Source organism: Hyperolius riggenbachi, chromosome 7, assembly GCF_040937935.1.
Source record: "Hyperolius riggenbachi isolate aHypRig1 chromosome 7, aHypRig1.pri, whole genome shotgun sequence".
In the NCBI taxonomy this organism is placed as follows: Eukaryota; Metazoa; Chordata; class Amphibia; order Anura; family Hyperoliidae; genus Hyperolius; species Hyperolius riggenbachi.
The window spans coordinates 71,597,751-71,618,630 of NC_090652.1; the positions used below are offsets into that span (position 1 = coordinate 71,597,751).

Here is a 20,880-nt window from a genome sequence, read left to right on the forward strand (position 1 = left end):
CTACATGTCAGATGGCGTAGCTGTGTCGAACCATCCATCTGCACCCTTCAACTATTGGGTATCGAAGCTAGACACCTGGCACGAACTGGCAATGTACGCAATAGAGGTGCTGGCTTGCCCGGCAGCCAGCGTTATGTCGGAACGCTGTTTCAGTGCTGCCGGAGGCATCGTCACAGATCGGCGTATCCGCCTCTCTACAGAAAATGCAGACCGTCTGACTCAAATTAAAATGAATCAATCCTGGATTGGAAATGACTACGCAACACTCCAGGACCCCAACCAAGTAACATGACCAATGAACATCTGGGATGGTGTTGCGTTTCCGGGCCCTGTTTATTGAACCTCTCATCTGTATTACATTTATGACTGCATGGCGGCAAAAAGCATTGCTGCTATATCCGCACGCTTTTTGTCCACATGCAAGGCCTGGGTTGTTGTGTCTCACAAAGCGTGGCCTTCTCCTCCTGCGCCTGCTCCTGTTCCATCACGTCTGCTGCTGCTGGGTTAGCGTTGCCGCGTGGTCCCTGTTTATTGAACCACTTATCTTTATTACATTTATGACTGCATGGCGGTACAAAGCATGCTATCCGCACGCTTCTTGCCCTCATGCAAGGCCTGGGTTGTTGTGTCTCACAAAGCGTGGCCTTCTCCTCCTGCGCCTGCTCCTGTTCCATCACGTCTGCTGCTGCTGGGTTAGCGTTGCCGCGTGGTCCCTGTTTATTGAACCACTTATCTTTATTACATTTATGACTGCATGGCGGTACAAAGCATGCTATCCGCACGCTTCTTGCCCTCATGCAAGGCCTGGGTTGTTGTGTCTCACAAAGCGTGGCCTTCTCCTCCTGCGCCTCCTCCTGTTCCATCACGTCTGCTGCTGCTGGGTTAGCGTTGCCGCGTGGTCCCTGTTTATTGAACCACTTATCTTTATTACATTTATGACTGCATGGCGGTACAAAGCATGCTATCCGCACGCTTCTTGCCCTCATGCAAGGCCTGGGTTGTTGTGTCTCACAAAGCGTGGCCTTCTCCTCCTGCGCCTGCTCCTGTTCCATCACGTCTGCTGCTGCTGGGTTAGCGTTGCCGCGTGGTCCCTGTTTATTGAACCACTTATCTTTATTACATTTATGACTGCATGGCGGTACAAAGCATGCTATCCGCACGCTTCTTGCCCTCATGCAAGGCCGGGGTTGTTGTGTCTCACAAAGCGTGGCCTTCTCCTCCTGCGCCTCCTCCTGTTCCATCACGTCTGCTGCTGCTGGGTTAGCGTTGCCGCGTGGTCCCTGTTTATTGAACCACTTATCTTTATTACATTTATGACTGCATGGCGGTACAAAGCATGCTATCCGCACGCTTCTTGCCCTCATGCAAGGCCTGGGTTGTTGTGTCTCACAAAGCGTGGCCTTCTCCTCCTGCGCCTGCTCCTGTTCCATCACGTCTGCTGCTGCTGGGTTAGCGTTGCCGCGTGGTCCCTGTTTATTGAACCACTTATCTTTATTACATTTATGACTGCATGGCGGTACAAAGCCTGCTATCCGCACGCTTCTTGCCCTCATGCAAGGCCGGGGTTGTTGTGTCTCACAAAGCGTGGCCTTCTTCTCCTCCTGCGCCACCCTCCTCCTGTTCCATCACGTGTGCTGCTGCTGGGTTAGCGTTACCGGTCCCTTTTCCTGGAACCTCTTATATGTATTACATTTATGACTGCATGCCGACAAAAAACATGTTACCTGTGCAAAGAAAACAGACATTTCCCGCATTTAAAAGACAGTTTTCCCTTTGAAACTTTAAAATCGATTTTCTCAAAAACTATAAGCTCTTTTTGCTAATTTTTTTTTCCTCTTGTACCCACTCCCAAGGTGCACATACCCTGTAAATTTGGGGTATGTAGCATGCAAGGAGGCTTTACAAACCACAAAAGTTCGGGTCCCCATTGACTTCCATTATGTTCGGAGTTCGGGTCGAACACCCGAACATCGCGGCCATGTTCGGCCTGTTCGGCCCGAACCCGAACATCTAGATGTTCGCCCAACACTAGTCCCCAGGCGTAGCACTGTAAGGGGGCGCAGAGCATGGCCCCCGCTTCCCCAAGTGAATGAGATGCAGCTTGCTGGCTGCCTGTAGTGCCCCTGCTTTTCTCCCTCCCTCTGCAGAGAAGTGCAAAAGAGTTAACAGCAGCAGAACAGGGGGGGGGGGCACATCTGGCTAATTATAGGGTGTAGATCTACTAAACGAGGGGAAGGAAGGCACATCAGGCTATCTAAAGGGGGGGCACATCTGGTTATCCAAACAGCATTTTTACATGTGGCTCCACCCATGACCACACCCACATTTTGATACGTGGCCATGCCCAACTTTTCCAGGGGGGGGGCTCAGAAACTGTCTATGTCCCCGGGCACTGGGAAGCCTAGCTACATCTCTGTTTGTGCCATGTCCTGATCTGCCCAGCCACCCTCACCGCTTATCCGTCGTTGCCTAACAAGGGTCAGGGTCCCATCCACTTCGTCAGAGGCTGAATTACATCTGGCCACTTGTCAAAGTTATACGCTGAGTAGAAAGCTGGAAACCGGAAGTGCCAAAGAGCATGATTACATTAAATCAGGGAATTTCAGGTTTGCTGGATAGTGTATTATATGTCTGCTGAAAATTCTTGGGGATCTATGGAAACACTATGGAAACACTGCAATACAAATAAACCAAATGTAAATAATGTAAATAAACTCTTATTTCAAACAAAGAATGGTAAATGACAATCACACCTGAACAGAGCCTCGGCTATGACTTCTTTGATCTCTCTGAACTGCCTGGCCAGCATAGCTGTATAGTAACTCAATTAAAAGAGAGGTATAAGCAGGTTGCCATATTTGTTTCCTTTTAAATAATACCAGTTGCTTGGCAGTCTTGCTGATCTATTTGGCTACAGTAGTGTTTGAATAACACCAGAAACAAGCATGCAGCTAATCTTGCCAGATCTGACAATAATGTCAGAAACACCTGATCTGCTGCATGCTTGTTCAGGGTCTAAGGCTTAAAGTATTAGAGGCAGAGGTTCAGCAGGACAGCCAGGTAACTGGTATTGTTTAAAAAGAAATAAATATAGCAAGTTCCATATATCTCTCACTACAGTTGTCCTTTAACCCACAATATGTGTCAGATTTTGCTTCACAAACATATTTAAAATAATTAGAAATGTTATTTTCTCAAAACAGCAATTTCTGCATTTCCAAACTGTTTGATGCTTTTAGTGCTTTTCATACCCCTATCTGCCCTCCTCCTCAAAAACACCAACACACCAATCTTCCAGGTCCCCTATTAGGCCTTGTTCACTTTGAGTATGTTCAGAAAGGTATTTAAGTGCATGAGAAAAAATGCATGCGTTTCATAACGTGTTTCAATATTTTGCGGACCCTTGCGTTTTACATGTGCTTGAAGGGTCAATCTGAAAAAGGCGCAGGGAGAAAAATGGCACACCGTTCTGCCGATTAATGTATCATAAAACGCTATTTACTGTTTTAATGTAAATACAATAAAACTGTAAATTTTGTTTTATGCTACATTAATCGCAGAGCGGTGCGCCATGATAAACATGAAGGGCTAGTATAGGCAGCTGGGGCTGGGGGAGAGAGGCAGTGGGACACTAGAGGGCATAGGCATCGGATGTGTGCAGAGGCATACGTTACCTTGTCCTGGGCCGGCGATCGCTCCTTCCCTCCGCTCCTTCCATTCATTTGCTGTAGTCCTGCAGCCGGCCAATCACCATACGGAGACTGAAGCCACATGGTGATTGGCCGGCTGCAGGACTACAGTAAATGAATGGAAGAAGTGAAGGAGCGGAGGGAAGGAGCGATCGCCCAGGACAAGGTAACGTATGCTTCTGCACACATCCTCCCCCATGCCTATGCCCTCCAGTGTCCCGCTGCCTCTCTCCTCCCCCGACCCCGCTGCATTTTTGAACACTTATAACGCTATTTAGCGTTATAAGTGTAAGGCACACTGCCTGCGCCATTTTTTAACACTTATAACGCTAAATAGCATTATATAATGTAAGTCTATGGGGCACCCTTGTCATTCCCGTGGCGCGCAGCACCATTTTTAACTGTCACGGTGCTTGAAGGCTTTTCTTTTTGTTCAGCATGTGTTTTGCTTATTTGATGTAGCAGTTGTCAATAAAGATTTGTTTTCATTTGAAAATGTTTTTTTATTTTTTTTTAATTCCCGGCTTACTCCCTAGAAAAAGGAATTAGGGGTAAAAAAACTCATCTCCAAAGCGCATTGCTATATGCTTCTATGCGCTAAAAAAAGTGCACTCATTCACTTGCATTGCAGTGCACTTCACAGTGCAATGCACAGAAATGCATGCAACACCACGTTTCTCAAACGGACAGTAACGCAGGGAATAGATATGAATGTGGTACATTAGATTCAATGGAAAAAGCAGTACCTAGCAAAGCGCACAGTGCAAAGCGCAATGAGCTGTAAAAAGAGCACAGCAATGTCTGTAGTGGCAACGAGGCCTTAGTGAATAAAGATCAGCGAAGGGAACGTACAGTGAAACTATACCCACTTGTGTCTGAGAAGAAGACAATACACAATTCACTAAGCTTATCTCCTGTCTTTAGTAACGTTTCTGGAGTTATCACCATGGTGATGAGACATGTCGTATTCAGGAAACATTTTACCTCAGGCAAACCTAAAGTTAACTCTTCTGTCTTTAAGTTAACTCTTCAATCCTTAAAATAACTCCAGAGTTAAAGACAGGCTGTTTATTTACTGCGTGTGAAAATAACTACAGAGGAGGTAACTTAACTACAGAGGAGGTAACTTAAGGAATAAAGAGATAAGATAACTTTCTCACTGTGTGGAGGTAAGTTTTCTCCTGCCTTATTATCTCCAGCATGATCTTAGTGAATTGAGGCCATTGGCAGTAACAGTTAACTTACCCAGAGATTAGCCTCTTGCCATGGCACTCTATGCTGCACTCCATCCTATTGGTACTTTCAGTTTCACAGCATGAACCTACCCTGTGAAAAAGGAAGTATCAGCAGGATGGAGAGCCACAATAAGAGGTGGACCTCTGGGTAAGTTAACACTCACTGCATGGCTCTCTTCTAAGGCAAGAGTGGGTACACTTTTGATTCTAACAAAACTGTGCTCTCTCATCCTCATTAATGAATATTGATATTGGCTTATAGTGTAGTATGGATACAGAGGCACCAAAAGGATAAAAGAATCAAAAAAGTTTAGAGGAGGAGGTGGCGGACTTACCTCCTCTAAGCAGACACAAAAAATGCCAATGTATTTGTAAATAAAACAAGTTTATTTACATACTTCGGGGGACAATGCAACGTGTTTCGCAAGTTTTATCCTGTTTCATTAGGCCAAAACAACAGAGCAATAGCATATGTGATCAGTAGAAGAGTCAGGCACCTCTTATAGACAGACTCCGTCCCCACCCTCAGAGTGATGTGGGGATTTCTCACACCACCACCACCACCTGTGTACACTTTGAAGTGATAGAATACTTGTAAGTAAAAACACTTTGATCTGCTTAACGCGGAACTGAAATTAACAAAAAATTAGAGTTTCACTTGGAGCTTCGGCCAGCCCCTGCAGCCGACCTGTCCACGCAGCCACTCACCGATGCTCCGGCTCACTTTCACTTTGCACAGTTGGTTGGAGTGCACTGTACCTGCATGGCCCTGTGTGCGTTCTTTCTCGTTCTCGCACTGCAACTGCGCAGGACACCCCTGGCCACTTGAATGCATAAGAGGATACGCGTGGCCATGGCGCAGTGGAGGTCGACCTAGAAGTTGGCTTCCACTGTGCAGAAAAGTGAGCCGCGGTGGGGGAACAGAGGATCGATCCAAGACGGCGTGGGCACAAATCGGCTGTAGGGGGCTGCCAGAAGGTGAGTGAAACTCTTTTTTTTTTTTTTTTTTTTTTAGTTTATTTCAGTTCCCCTTTAAGTTTTTGGGCAAACCTGTGTATTTAGTTACAGCCCAGGCACTAGACACCACACCTTTAATAGTCATAGTAAACAAGCCAAGGATGAAATAACAGGTGTGTCATATAGATAGGGTTAACATATGGGAAAATGTGTATTCCTTCATTTTTGGCAAAAGAGGAAAGCCTCATCTCACTGCAAATCTGAGCTATCAAAGGGGCTGGATCATTTCTTCAGTTGATGGGTGGAGGGTTGAAGCCTAAAATTCACACAAGGGATTAGAAAGCAGTTTTATGATACAGAATTGGAGATAGCATCCAGCTTTAGGGTTAGGATTTAGGCCTCGGATTAGTATACAGCCTCTAGGTTAAGATTCAAATTTGGTGTTTGTACACAGCTTCATTTAATTTAAAGTGATCCCCAGCCGAAGCTCTGGATCAAAATAAGATACTTACCTGAAGAAAGGGAAGCCTCGGGATCCTATTGAGGCTTCCCACGGTGGTCTGGTGTCCCCCATCGCTGAGCGCGGCCCTCTCCACATTGGGGCCGCGCAGTTCCCCAGTGCTGGGCCGAAATTACGCATTAGCGTAATTACGCATCGTAATTCACTACAAATGCACCGTAAGCGTTACGTGTAAGGTTACGGTATTACGCGTAATTAATTACGCGTAGACCGTGGGTTACGTTTTTACGTGTAACAAATTACGCGTAAGACAGTAAACTCCCATTGAAATTACACAGTCTGCCGTAATCGCGTAATATTACGCTCCCGTATAATATAAAAAAGCCGCCGACTTTAAGGGTTAATAGCAAAGCCCCCTTAAGTGCTAAGAGCCTCAAATTTGGAGAATATATTAAGGAGATCAGAAGGAATAAGAGGGAAAAAATTTTTTTCAAAAAGACCTTATAGTTTTTGAGAAAATCGATGTTAAAGTTTCAAAGGAAAAATATATACATTTAAAAACCCGCCGACTTTAACGGTTAATAGCAAAGCCTGCTTAAAATTTAGGAACACCAAATTCACAGGGTATATTAAGGGGATCAGTGGGAATAAGAGGAAAAATTTTTTTTTCAAAAAGACCTTATAGTTTTTGAGAAAATCGATTTTTAAGTTTCAAGGGCAAAAATGTCTTTTAAATGCGGAAAATGCCATTTTTTTTTGCACAGGTAACAATAGTGTTTTATTTTCATAGATTCCCCCAAGTGGGAAGAGTTTTACTTACTTCGTTCTGAGTGTGGGAAATATTAAAAAAAACGATGTGGGGTCCCCCCTCCCAGACCTCTTTAACCCCTTGTCCCCCATGCAGACTGGGATAGCCAGAATGCAGAGCACCGGCCGCGTGGGGCTCCGCACCCTGACTATACCAGCCCGCATGGTCCATGGATTGGGGGGTCTCGGAAGGGGAGGGGCAGCCAAGCTTTCCCCTCCCCCTCCGAGCCCTTGTCCAATCCAAGGACAAGGGGCTCTTCTCCACCGATGGGCGGTGGAGGTGGAGGCCGCGATTTCCTGGGGGGGGGGTTCATGGTGGCATCTGGGAGTCCCCTTTAAAAAGGGGTCCCCCCAGATGCCCACCCCCCCTCCCAGGAGAAATGAGTATAGAGGTACTTGTACCCCTTACCCATTTCCTTTAAGAGTTAAAAGTAAATAAACACACAAACACATAGAAAAAGTATTTTAATTGAACAAAAAACATAACCACGAAAAAAGTCCTTTAATATTCTTAATTAACCATTAATACTTACCTGTCCCTTTAAAAGCCAGTTCCCACGCAATATCCTCGGAAATATACTAATCAGTTACAATGTAACAAAGTTATTACAATGTAACAACTTTGTTACTTTGTAACATCACCGCACCCGACGTCACTCGCCGCTCACCCGCCGGCCGCCGCATACACGCTAAGTCCCCGCCGCATCCCGCCGTCCACTCCGCCCACACCTGTCACCCATATACATGCTGGCACCCATGGGTGCCAGCATGTATATAGGTGACATGTGGGAGAGGCGGGGAGGGCAGCGGAGCCGGCGGGGACTTAGCGTCCCTTCACCCGACAGAGCTCTGAGCTATATAGCTCAGAGCTCTCGAAAGCATCTTTGTATTTGGGCTCCAAGGAGCCCCATTGGTCCTTAGCAGACCAATGGGGTTCCTTCTGATTTGAAGGAACCCCATTGGTCTGCTAAGGACCAATGGGGCTCCTTGGAGCCCAAATACAAAGATGCTTTCGAGAGCTCTGAGCTATATAGCTCAGAGCTCTGTCGGGTCCGTGCAGCGCAGACGCGTATGCGGCGGCGGCGAGTGACGTCGGGTGCGGCGTAGTTACAATGTAACAAAGTTGTTACATTGTAATAACTTTGTTACATTGTAACTGATAGAACATTTCCGAGGCTATTTCGAGGGATCATTTATTTAAAGGGACAGGTAAGTATTAATTAAGAATATTAAAGGACTTTTTTCGTGGTTATGTTTTTTGTTCAATTAAAATACTTTTTCTATGTGTTTGTGTGTTTATTTACTTTTAACTCTTAAAGGAAATGGGTAAGGGGTACAAGTACCTCTATACTTATTTCTCCTGGGAGGGGGGGTGGGCATCTGGGGGACCCCTTTTTAAAGGGGACTCCCAGATGCCACCATGACCCCCCCCCCCCCCCCCCCCCAGGAAATCGCGGCCTCCACCTCCACCGCCCATCGGAGGTGGAGAAGAGCCCCTTGTCCTTGGATTGGACAAGGGCTCGGAGGGGGAGGGGAAAGCTTGGCTGCCCCTCCCCTTCCGAGACCCCCCAATCCATGGACCATGCGGGCTGGTATAGTCAGGGTGCGGAGCCCCACGCGGCCGGTGCTCCGCATTCTGGCTATCCCAGTCTGCATGGGGGACAAGGGGTTAAAGAGGTCTGGGAGGGGGGACCCCACGTCGTTTTTTTTTAATATTTCCCACACTCAGAACGAAGTAAGTAAAACTCTTCCCACTTGGGGGAATCTATGAAAATAAAACACTATTGTTACCTGTGCAAAAAAAACTGACATTTTCCGCATTTAAAAGACATTTTTGCCCTTGAAACTTAAAAATCGATTTTCTCAAAAACTATAAGGTCTTTTTGAAAAAAATGTTTTTCCTCTTATTCCCACTGATCCCCTTAATATATGCTGTGAATTTGGTGTTCCTAAATTTTAAGCAGGCTTTGCTATTAACCGTTAAAGTCGGCGGGTTTTTAAATGTATATATTTTTCCTTTGAAACTTTAACATCGATTTTCTCAAAAACTATAAGGTCTTTTTGAAAAAAAATGTTTTCCTCTTATTCCTTCTGATCTCCTTAATATATTCTCCAAATTTGAGGCTCTTAGCACTTAAGGGGGCTTTGCTATTAACCCTTAAAGTCGGCGGCTACCTAACATTGATCCATGCATCAACTTTTCCGCTTGGCAGCATGACCTTATGCATTAATTGCTAGTAGGATTTTCTATAATGTAACAACCTGAATTACGGTATTCTTACGCGTAATTGCGTAAGGGCAATGCGTAATTACAGACATGTACCGAAATTGAATGTCTATGCCGTAAGCGTAATTTCGTAATGCGTAATAGCGTAAAATTACGCGTAATGATCCGTAAGCGTAGCTTTTTCCATTACGACCAGCACTGCAGTTCCCTCTTCCTGAAGCGTGGTCACGCAGTAGCCACATAAGCCCGCCCACACATGCGCAGTACCATGGACCCCTCAGTTTACTGCGGATGCATGGGTGGGCTCGGTCAGCTATTGCGCAGCCACGCTGCAGGAGGAGAAGCTGCTCGGCTACAATATCAGCGACAATGCCTTGTGGTTAATCTTTGGGGAGGGGGCACGATTAGCGACAGGGGACATTAGAGCACCGAGGAAAGCCTCAATAGGATTCTGAGGCTTCACTCTCGTCTCTTTAGTTAAGTATCTCAATTTGTACCTGACTTTGGCTCAGGTACCCTTTACAGCATACTTCCCAACATCTTTTAGAGACATAAAAAACCCATACACAGTAATTTCCATGCATTATTTTATCAAATAATAAATGTATATATTTGCTTATAACAACTAATTTGACTAGCGTTTAGATATGTGGCTGTGGCACAACTTTACGGCTAGGATAAAGCTTTGAAGCGCCCATCCACCTATCAATCTGCCAACAGATCGACCAGAATCTGATTAGTGAATCTGGATCTACTGCCTACCAACATACTGCACGTCGATTTCCTATAGAATTCAGCATGAAAGGGTATTTCCTACTTGACAAGGTGTGCACTGAAAAGAAGTTGTGTGCTAATTGAACTGGAGAGACAGAAATAAGAGGCAGCCATGAGATGTTCACATACTGTATGTAAAGCAGCAGAGAAGTTAGTAAAATCCACAGAGGCTTGTTTAGATTGTAACCAAAATCCCGGATATTTGAATAACAACAGAAATGCTCTTTACTAAGGATGGAGATTTGTTTGTGGAAAGATTAATTCTTTGTAAGGAAAACAGAGGAACATGCAGCAACCATGATAACATTCTTTCAAGAGAACCCGAGGTGTGTTTGAAGAATGTTATCTACATACAGAGGCTGGATCTGCCTATACAGCCCAGCCTCTGTTGCTATTCCAAACCCCCCTAATGTCCTCCTGCACTCTGCAATCAGACATAAATCACAGCCGTGCTGTGTTTACATCTGTAGTGTCAGTCTCGGCTGCTCCCCCGCCTCCTGCAGAGCTCCGGTCCCTGCCCCCCTCCCTTCCCTCTAATCAGTGGGGAGGGAAGGGAGGCAGACGGGGACCGGAGTTCTGCAGGAGGTGGGGAGAGCAGCAGACTGACACTATAGAGAAAAAGACAGCCGCTGCCACACTCTGTGTGTCAACAGCGAGGCTGTGATTTATGAGGGATTGCAGAGTGCAGGGGGACCTTAGGGGGGTTTGGGATGGCAACAGAGGCTGGGCTGTATAGGCAGATCCAGTCTCTGTATGCAGATAACATTTTTCAAACCCACCTCGGGTTCTCTTTACAGTGTACCAACAGAGGAAAAAGCACCCGAAATGGCAAGGCGGGATTTATACTTTTTGTGCCCCTAGGCCAAGTTCGTTGTGTCTCCCCTTTCATGCTCAGCAGCGGCCCTCCCATTCCACATGTAGCTCCCTCTTCCATGTGTATCATCCACAGGGCCAGATTTGTACTTTTTACCGTCCTAGGCCAACTATTCCATCTGTATGGTTGTTATCTGTGTGTGCCCCAATGAGAATTCTCCTATTTTACATCATGGTTTCACAGACAATAGCTATTTTAGTAATACGCATATAGATTATAAGTTATGTTTTCCTTAAGAACTTTTAAGTTATGTTTGCCATCTCGTTAATGATGGACCCATTTATTGTGTCACCATGTGAGTTAGTCTGATGTGTACAGTACCTTCAGGATAGAGCTTGCATGCCTTGTAGGGATGACATGTACAGGACAGAGTTCAAATGTTAAAGCTGTCCTTGTAGATAGGGATGGCTGCATAGAACAGCTTTACTGCCCTTCACTGAGCCGCCCCTAAATTTCTAGTGCCCTAGGCCATGGCCTATGTGGCCTTGCCAGAAATCCGGCCCTGATCATCCATGTACAACAACCCCTTTGGTTCATGAATAAATCCCTTGAGCATCAGACAGTTTCCCTTTTCATGTGTTGCTTTTCATTTTCAGCCTCCTCTTTTATATGTCACAACCTCTCTTTCATGTCCAGGTGCCTCCTTAGGCTGCAGCCGCCCAAGGCCTGGGCATTTGTGGCCTTTCCAGAAATCCATCCCTGCAAATGGGTACATACCTGAGAAGAGTGAAGCTTCTGGATAATCCATAGGCTTCCCCCATCACCTTAGCCTCCACTCACCCAGCTTTGTGATTCCCAGAACTTCATTGACAAGGACTTTGTTGAGTGGTGCATGCAGCCACACCCCCGTCTTTGAATGAGTGCCAGCGCAAGACACCTCGCACCTGGTTCATGTAATAATAGCGCCTGTTAAAAATTCCGGTATAGCCGTTATTTTAATTTATCGATTAGTAAAGTGGGCACCAGGAAATGTCATAGAATGTTGGTTATAATACTGCTTTCCCCCAATGTTAACTCTATTATTGCATCTACTAAAATAGGCACTAGGAAAAGCGGTAAAATATTGGTAGTTTTACTGAATATTCTACTATGCCTCTCTGTAACCAAATTCTCATATAAAACCTCCCCTATCTATGGCTAACACTACCCAGCCCCCTACCTACTCCTAATACTAGCCTTCCCCTTATACATGCCTATCTCTATCCTTCCCACCATCTATGCTTAACACTAACCTTCCCTTTATATGCCTACCATTAACCTTCCCCTATATGCCTGGCACTATCCTCCCCCACTTACTCCTAACATTAACATTCCTCCTCACCTACTCCTAACACTTACCTCCCCCACCTATTCCTAACACTAGCCTTCCCCCACTATATGCTTAACACTAACCTTCCCCCTATATGCCTAACACTACCCCCACCCCCACTCATGACATTAACCTGCCACCTATATATGCCTAACACTATCCTCCCCAACTTACTTCAAACATTACCCCTAAATATGCCTAATACTAACCTCTTCCCACCTACTCTTAACGTTAAACCCCCAACCTACTCCTAATTTTCGTCTAGACTAAATGTGCCAGATACTCATGGAGGCTGCCTACAACTCCACACTGAAAAACTGGAAGCAAGCATTGCATTAGTCTGCTGCATGTGTGTGAAATATAATTGTAGCAAGCTAATTTTAAACACACTACCTGTTTTATCATTTGTAATGTGTCTTGCTTCTTAAAGGGACTCCGAGCTCAAAATGAATAATAAAATAGTACTTACTTGTGGCTCTCTGCAGCCCAGTGTAGGTCGGGACATCCCACGGCAGCCTCCTGGCTCTTCTCCCAATGCCTGTCCATATATGGCTGGCCGGCGGCTCCACTGTGACACTGGGCCGAGTGTCGGGCTCCTTCTTCCATATATGTCATTGCTGACGTCACACGCCGGCCGCCTCGTGTCATCACGGCGGCCGGCGTGACAGTACGGCGCATGCGCGATTAAACCGCGCATGCACAGTACTGTCACGCCGGCCACCGTAATGACGCGAGGCAGCTGGCGTGTGACATCAGCAATGACATATACGGAAGAAGGAGCCCGACACTCGGCCCAGTGTCATGGGGGAGCCGCCGGCCAGCCATATATGGACAGGCATTGGGAGAAGAGCCAGGAGGCCGTCGTGGGATGTCCCGACCTACACTGGGCTGCAGAAAGCCCCAAGTGAGTACTATTTTATTATTTATTTTGAGCTCGGCGTCCCTTTAATGAATCAAAAAACTACAACAACAACAAAAAAGCAATTTAAAGCTTATATTTAGTGCACAGAATAATAAATAAGATAAATACGAATAATAAATAAGCATACAATAAATTCTGTGGAAAAATATTTATCACTTGATTTTTGTAAGGCTCAGTGTATATCAGTGATAGGGGGAAAATTCCTAACACTGCCGGGATTACAAAGCTTGTTAACCACATAAGGGCCAGCTTGTGAATTATTATTATTATTATTATTATTATTATTATTATTGTTATTATTACTATTATTAATACATCTATTTATTCCATAGCACTGACATACAGATACAGCATATATAAAACAGTACAATGCAGGGGCATAGCTATAAACTTTGAGGCCCCATAGCAAAATAGTGGTTGCGGCCCCCCACAAAAAATAAGACACCCTTGTGCCCTCCCAACACACACCAGTTTTAGGTAGCCAGAGATGCCCCCCAGAATAAGGCAGTATTAGTAGCCAGAGGTACTCCAAGTATTAGTTAGTCCTCTTACTATAGGTAGCCAGAAGTGCTCCCCTCTAAAGGTAGCCAAAGGTACCTCCATTATTAGGTAGTGCCCCAGTATGGATAGTCAGAGGGTCTGCTAGTAATAAATAGCTCTCCAGTATAGGTAGCCAGAGGGCCACCCAGTATTAGGTAGCCACCCATTATGGGTAGTTAGAGAGTCTCTTCCAATAATAATCTCCCAATTTCTCCAAAGTCATTTTCGCATGGAAAATGCTATTTTAGATTTCGAGTAAATATTAACAATTTCATTTTTGCAGTATGGTCAAAGAATACAAATTTTACTTTCTGGTGTGAAGATTTACAAAAAAACAAAACAAAAAAAAACATGAAAAATCATTATTTTACAGTGAAAACCATTAATTTTAGTGTGAAAATTTGCAAAAAGAAAGCATTTTTGTTCATTACTTGCATGAGGGTTTGTTCTAACACTCCATGCTATTCAAGTACTGTATGACCATAAGAAGCACCTAGGTTTAGAGGACAAAAAAACAGGGAAAACAATATATACTAAACCTGGAATGTCAATAGTGCAGGGGCAACTTATGGTGCTTCTCCCCCAAAGCTGTCTCTATCTGAGCTATACTGCCCAGCTACACTAAACCCTGCTGCCCCCCCCCCCCCCCCCACACACACACACACATCCTGACGTCCTCTCCTGGGACAGATAGCGCATCTTACCAATCACACAAGGGAGCTAAAATAATGTATCCATGCGCACTATGCACATACATCAGCAGAAGCTGTGTGCATGCTGACAAAAACACAAACAGGGGTAGGAGGGAAAATCAGAGGGTTACTGATTTTTGCTAATTTTCAGGCCACACCCCCTTCAGCACCTCCCTTACCTTAATAACTTATTTAATGTCCTAACTAGAGGTGATGTGCCTGGATATATGTATTTTTTCTTGTTACTGACCCCTGTGGCTAGGGTCTAATTCAGTGCACTCCCTCCTTCCCCTGTATGTGTTTGTCAGCATGCACACAGCTTATGCTGGTGTATGTGCATTGTGCGCATGGATACATTACATTAGCTCCATTGTACGATTGGTATGATGAGCTATCTGTCTCAGGAGAGGACGTCAGGATGTGTGCTCCTAATCCCTAGATAGATTTGATGCAATGAGTGTTTGCATGTCTGCACTACCCATTTTACAGGGCCAGAGTTAGGACACCTACGTTTACCTGGGTACTTCTGCACAGTGTACGTGACTAAGCAAGAGAATGCATTCTTCTGTGAACTAAGACCCCGGCTTTTAACCTAGCTGTAGGAATAACAGTGGTGCCTGGATGAGTGAATCTGTGAATGCAGTTGTTTGAACATTTGCATGTGAGTGTGCGAACGGTTACTGATGTTTTGCTAATTTTCAGGTCACACCCCCTTCAGCACCTCCCTTACCTTAATAACTTATTTAATGTGCCTCGATATATGTGTTTTTTTCTTGGTACTAGATGTCAGGACACATTAAAGGAATACTATCGATTCACATATTTTTTTCAATTCACACAGGAATTGTTTGGGAAGTGCTGCTAAGTACTGGTGTATACATTTTAGTAGCAACTTCTTTGTTTACTGTTAGCAAAATACTTTCAAACTTTACTGACGCCAAAACTGACGGCTGACTGAGCCATGAGGAGAGGGGAAATTCCCCTCACACTTGATCAGTTAACTCTATGTGTAGCTCTGTGTGTGACAGAGAGAGAGCTCCCAACAGCTGCAGATCCTGTGTCCTGTGTTTCTGACTGAAGTATCTGAAAAGAGCAGAGGAAATGTAACTAATTGTCACAGCTTTTCATACTGTTTTTGCTTTCAGAGTTTGATATGTTTGATATTTTCTTTCTGTAGTCTGATATGCAACTCTGGCTGTGCATTGAAGCAGACACCCCTTCTGCAATTGATTTGTCCCAATATAGCTAAATCTTACCCTCAATAAATTACAGCTTTTGCCTCTGATATTTAACATGACAAGTAGGAAAATGTTTACACAGCTACTTAGACATTTTTTGTACATTGTCATTTTAGAACACTTGGGTATCGATCGTATTCCTTTAAGCACAGGTAGTTCACTCTAGTTTGGGATCCACCAGTGATCAGTACTGCCCTGCCAGAACTTGCGGCTGTAGCACTTCCTGTAGCTTGCTGGAGTTAATACAAATATACAATCATGTTCTGAGAACTTTAAATCCACACCAGGCTGCAATGCCATACTGATAATCAAGTAACAGAACTATAAAGCAACAGGGAAGTACCGGTATTAGCCGACATCTGAAAATGTGAAACTAACTAACGTGAAACTAACAATGGCTTTTGCTTGTCAGTCCACCTTCTTGATGAGCGAGCCACAGCCGAACATCTTCATGATCCTGCTGACCAGTCTGCCACACCTGCCACTGCTGAGCATATGGGGTGGCCTTTGCTGTCTCCCTTGATCCCGGCTCCCCTTCCAGCAGGCTCCCCGCCACACAGTATCCTAGGCATAGCTGAACATCCACATGATTCCGCTAACCAGTCTGATGCACCGGCCGCTGTTGAGCACGTGGGGAGGGCTTAGCTGTCTCCTTTGATGCCTGGCTTCCCTTGCATCAGGCTTCCCACTGCCCGGTATGTTATTTCTTCTCCATAGGGGAAAGTGCGCAATACACCCTGGCCAATTAAACTGTGTATTGAATACAAAGAAAAAAATGATTGCTACCATAACAAAAGCTAGCATGACAGGCTATAGATGGACAGGGTGACGCGTGTGTATCCCAACACACCTCCAGCTGTATAGATTATGGCTGCTCTCTTCTTGCACATTCAGCCACACATTGGGGTCAATTCATAAAAGGCTGTGCAGGGAAAAAATCTGGGCGGGAAAATACAGCATTCAGTATTTTAGACTTCTGTGTGCTAATTCATAAAAATGTTTATGGTTGCAATAGAAGTTTGGGGATTTCCCACACTAAGCTGGCGGTAACATGAGAAGCTGTCTGAGTTGTTACATTTCTCCGTGCAGAGACAGCGTTACAATAAAAGAGGCATCTCCAACTTCCCTTTAGATGTGCATTTTTTTAAACTACCTCTGTTTGCCCTGAATCTGCTCTAAATCTGTTTATTAGTCTTTCTAAAAAAATCTATTTAATTGCCACAGCTTAGAAGAACTTTAAGAAATGTTACACATGCAGGCTTTCTGATGTTAAAAAAACATATGAAAACAGTTACCCAATAGAGATGGGCCGAACCTCCGATTTTAGGTTCGCGAATCCCGTTCGCGAACCTTCGCGGAAGGTTCGGTTCGCGGAAAAGTTCACGAACCGCCATAGACTTCAATGGGGATGCGAACTTTGAAAAATAGAAAAAATTATGCTGGCCAAAAAAGTGATGGAAAAGATGTTTCAAGGGGACTAACACCTGGAGGGGGGCATGGCGGAGTGGGATACATGCCCAAAGTCCCGGGGAAAAATCTGGATGTGACGCAAAGCAGCGTTTTAAGGGCAGAAATAACATTGAATGCTAAATTGCAGGCCTAAAGTGCTTTAAAACATCTTGCATGGGTATACATCAATCAGGGAGTGTAATTAGAGTTCTGCTTCACACTGACACACCAAACTCACTGTGTAACACACCGCAAACAGCTGTTTGCGTAGTGACGGCCGTGCTGGACTGGTGCGCACCGTGGCGAGAGTGTAGGCCGTGGCGGTTTTCAAGCCCATATGGTCGCCGGGCCAAAGGTAGTTATGTGCAGTGAGGTGGGTTCACTCAACACAACAGGCAGTTAGATGCAGTGAGGTGGGTTCACTCAACACAACAGGTAGTTAGATGCAGTGAGGTGGGTTCACTGACCAGTAAAGGTAGTTAGATGCAGTGAGGTGGGTTCACTGAACATTAAAGGTAGTTAGATGCAGTGAGGTGGGTTCACTGAACAGTAAAGGTACTTAGATGCAGTGAGCTGGGTTCACTGAACACAACAGGTAGTTAGATGCAGTGAGGTGGGTTCACAGAACAGTAAAGGTACTTAGATGCAGTGAGGTGGGTTCACTGAACAGTAAAGGTTCTTAGATGCAGTGAGCTGGGTTCACTCAACACAACAGGTAGTTAGATGCAGTGAGCTGGGTTCACTCAACACAACAGGTTGTTAGATGCAGTGAGGTGGGTTCACTCAACACAACAGCTAGGTATATGCAGTGAGGTGGGTTCACTGAACAGTAAAGGTACTTAGATGCAGTGAGCTGGGTTCACTCAACACAACAGGTAGTCAGATGCAGTGAGCAAGGTTCACTCAACACAACGCTAGGTATATGCAGTGATGAGGTGGGTTAAGTAAACACAACAGGTACTGGGTATATGCAGTACTGGGTAGTACAATGTGCAGCTCCCTGTCACACACACAGGTAGTCACTGAATGTGCTGGGCTGCTGGCAGTGGCACACACACTATGAATTAGCAAGGCTGTGCATGCAACAAAAGTGTCAGTTTGACACACAGAAAAAAAAGAAAAGTACAGGATGAGCTCTGAAAAGAGCTGTTGAGGGGTGCTATAAAAGCAATAATAATCAGCCAGGAGCAAGCTAAGCAGCCTAGAACCTAACTAATCTGTCCCTAGGAGAACAAGTCTGCAGCAGCTGTCCCTAGTCTGTCTCTAGCAGGCACACGAGTGAGTGTAATGGCCGGTGACCCTGCCTTATATAAGGGGGGAGTGGGGCTCCAGGGCTTAGTGTAGCCTAAATGGCTACAATGTGCCTGCTGACTGTGATGCAGAGGGTCAAAGTTGACCCTCATAGTGCATTATGCAATCAATCATTACAGTAGACATTTCATGTGGGCTCTGAGAAATATGCATAAGAAGTGTGTTACCCTGGTAATATCAAAGCTAGACAACACACCAAAACAACATCTCCAAAATGTGCAAGACACTTACAGGCCATTAAATATCGTACAATTTACAAACTTGCTTCAAAATGCATAGACCGGCTCTCTTCATCTTTGAGTTCCCAATGATGAGGACAATGGCCTGTAAGGTGGAATGGAATAGGACAAAGTACCAGCAGAAGTACTGTGCAGTATCATCAATATTAAATGAATTTAACAAAATAGACATGGACACAGCATAAAAGGCCATGTGGAGAATTATGAGAAGCACCATAGTCTTAACTGCCCTAATATGGGCCTTTGTTGATACAATATTCTTCATCTTCTTAGTATGTCTCCGCAGAGAATTCAGAGTCACTGCAGTGGGGAGCAGAGTTAATACAAGAGGTACAACGGTCCCGGTCATCAGTGTAGCCACATAGGAAGGCGTTATTATGATAATCATGTCCTCCTTAGTAGTCACATTTTGTCCATAGTTTTCAAAAAAAGCAGACATGTTCCAGAAAGCCGGTATTGAAATACAGACAGATGCTACTACCGACAATGCCAAAAGTTTAGGTATGATGGTATGTATTCTCCTTTTCAGGATGTAGAGAACTCCACTGGCAAAGCTGACAATTCTGAAGCAATAATAGGTGGAAAGCCAAACAGTGAACCAGTAATTACAAGAAACTAAACAAATGACCACATTAAGCAATCTCAAGTGAGCCTCTCTTACAAAACCTGCAGAGATCTGAAATCCAGTAAAGACAAGATCCAGAATCATATCAAACTGCAGGATGAAATTAAAAAGACCAATCAAACTCAAAATGAGATCACAAGTTGATAGAGATATCCCCTTCCACCAGTCCTTGGCATTAACTGCTACAATCCATGCATTTAGGCACATTCCTGACAACCCTGCAGATATGCCCATCACCAGCCTGATGACTTCCAAAATAGAGTTCATTTTTGTCTGAAGTTGTCTGTGGTGGACTCTTATCTGCCATACACGCAGCGTAGCAGGATGGACTGAGTGAGCACTCTTTCTCTTTTCTACATATTGGATGGAGGCCAATGCAAATCACTGTGGTTTTTTGTTTCCACCCTCATTTGGTTTTTACTACTGATTCCCAATCTGTGCAAGTAAATCTGGTATACCTTATACTGACTCATGCAGCATAATCTTATATCGTGTTAAGGGAATCTCATTTTTTTTTCACTGAATAAGTACGACATGCAATCAATAGTATCAATGTGCTGTGTGCAATGTGCTCCATACGGGGCAAAACTATAGGAAAGTGTGTGTGGGGGGGGGGGGGGGGTCAAAGCTGTGGTGGGCCCAATTATTAACTTTCCCTTCCTCTGTTACAGCGGTCTATTTTTTAGGTCAGGTGTTTTTGTGGATACACTTGGTATGAGTGTGAAGGTCATGATGGCCATGGTCGTGACCCTTGTAAGATGAGTCCTGACTCACAAGGCCGTGAAGGGTGCCAAAAGGAGACAAGGAAAGGAGTGTGACCAATAGGGGGCCCCTTCAACTTTTCACTAGGGGGCCCCATGAATTGGAGTTATGCCACTGGCACAATAATAATAACATAAAAATGATCAAATAAACATAACATAATAACATAAAAATGATCAAATAAAATCAATACAGTTATATTGCAGCCATGTGAGGTTGATTCAAAATACATCACAACCAAACAGGACACGGTCAAATATTAGGAATATATAATGGGGTTTTAGTGTACAATGAAAGGATTCAAGCTTTTTGGACACGGATAATACTAATATATATCAGTGCTCTTGCCACCTATTATATATGACATGGAATTTGGGGACTGCATTGCTATATGCATAGATGTTTTTTAAAAGGAGCTGTATTTAAGCTCTTGATCCATTTGGCTTAAGAAGGACAGCTTGGGCCAAGCTATTTCATTACAATGCCGTGCTTAGCTGCGTGCTTAGCTGCGAATGAATAATCGCACACAAATGTCCCAGTTGTGTTGGCAGAACATTGCAATTTTGTGTTTTGCGCAAATTTTACTGCAAACTTTTGTGAACCGAAAATTTGCGGCGAGCGTCAAAAAACTTCAGGGCATCTCTGCAGCCACAATTTCTTTTAAAAAGGTGTACAAAGTGTACCAAAACCCAGACAGTGGCATGGTGAGGGAGAGCAAGGGCAAAATGATCAAGGGAAGGCCAGACAGAAGGGGGCATTGCAGTAATCTA

At 44.7% G+C, this 20,880-nt stretch overlaps 1 protein-coding gene across 1 annotated transcript; it reads right to left on the bottom strand.

The window, feature by feature from the left end:
- Window positions 1-18,721: 18,721 nt before the first annotated feature.
- Window positions 18,722-19,615, bottom strand: LOC137526058 (taste receptor type 2 member 40-like). The gene has a single exon (XM_068247271.1). The coding sequence runs from the start codon at window positions 19,613-19,615 to the stop codon at window positions 18,722-18,724; it is 894 nt and encodes a 297-aa protein (XP_068103372.1).
- Window positions 19,616-20,880: the final 1,265 nt, after the last annotated feature.

Excerpts from the sequence above, each read along its gene's own strand:
- LOC137526058 (XM_068247271.1), bottom strand. The coding sequence starts at position 19,615 with ATGAACTCTATTTTGGAAGTCATCAGGCTGGTGATGGGCATATCTGCA.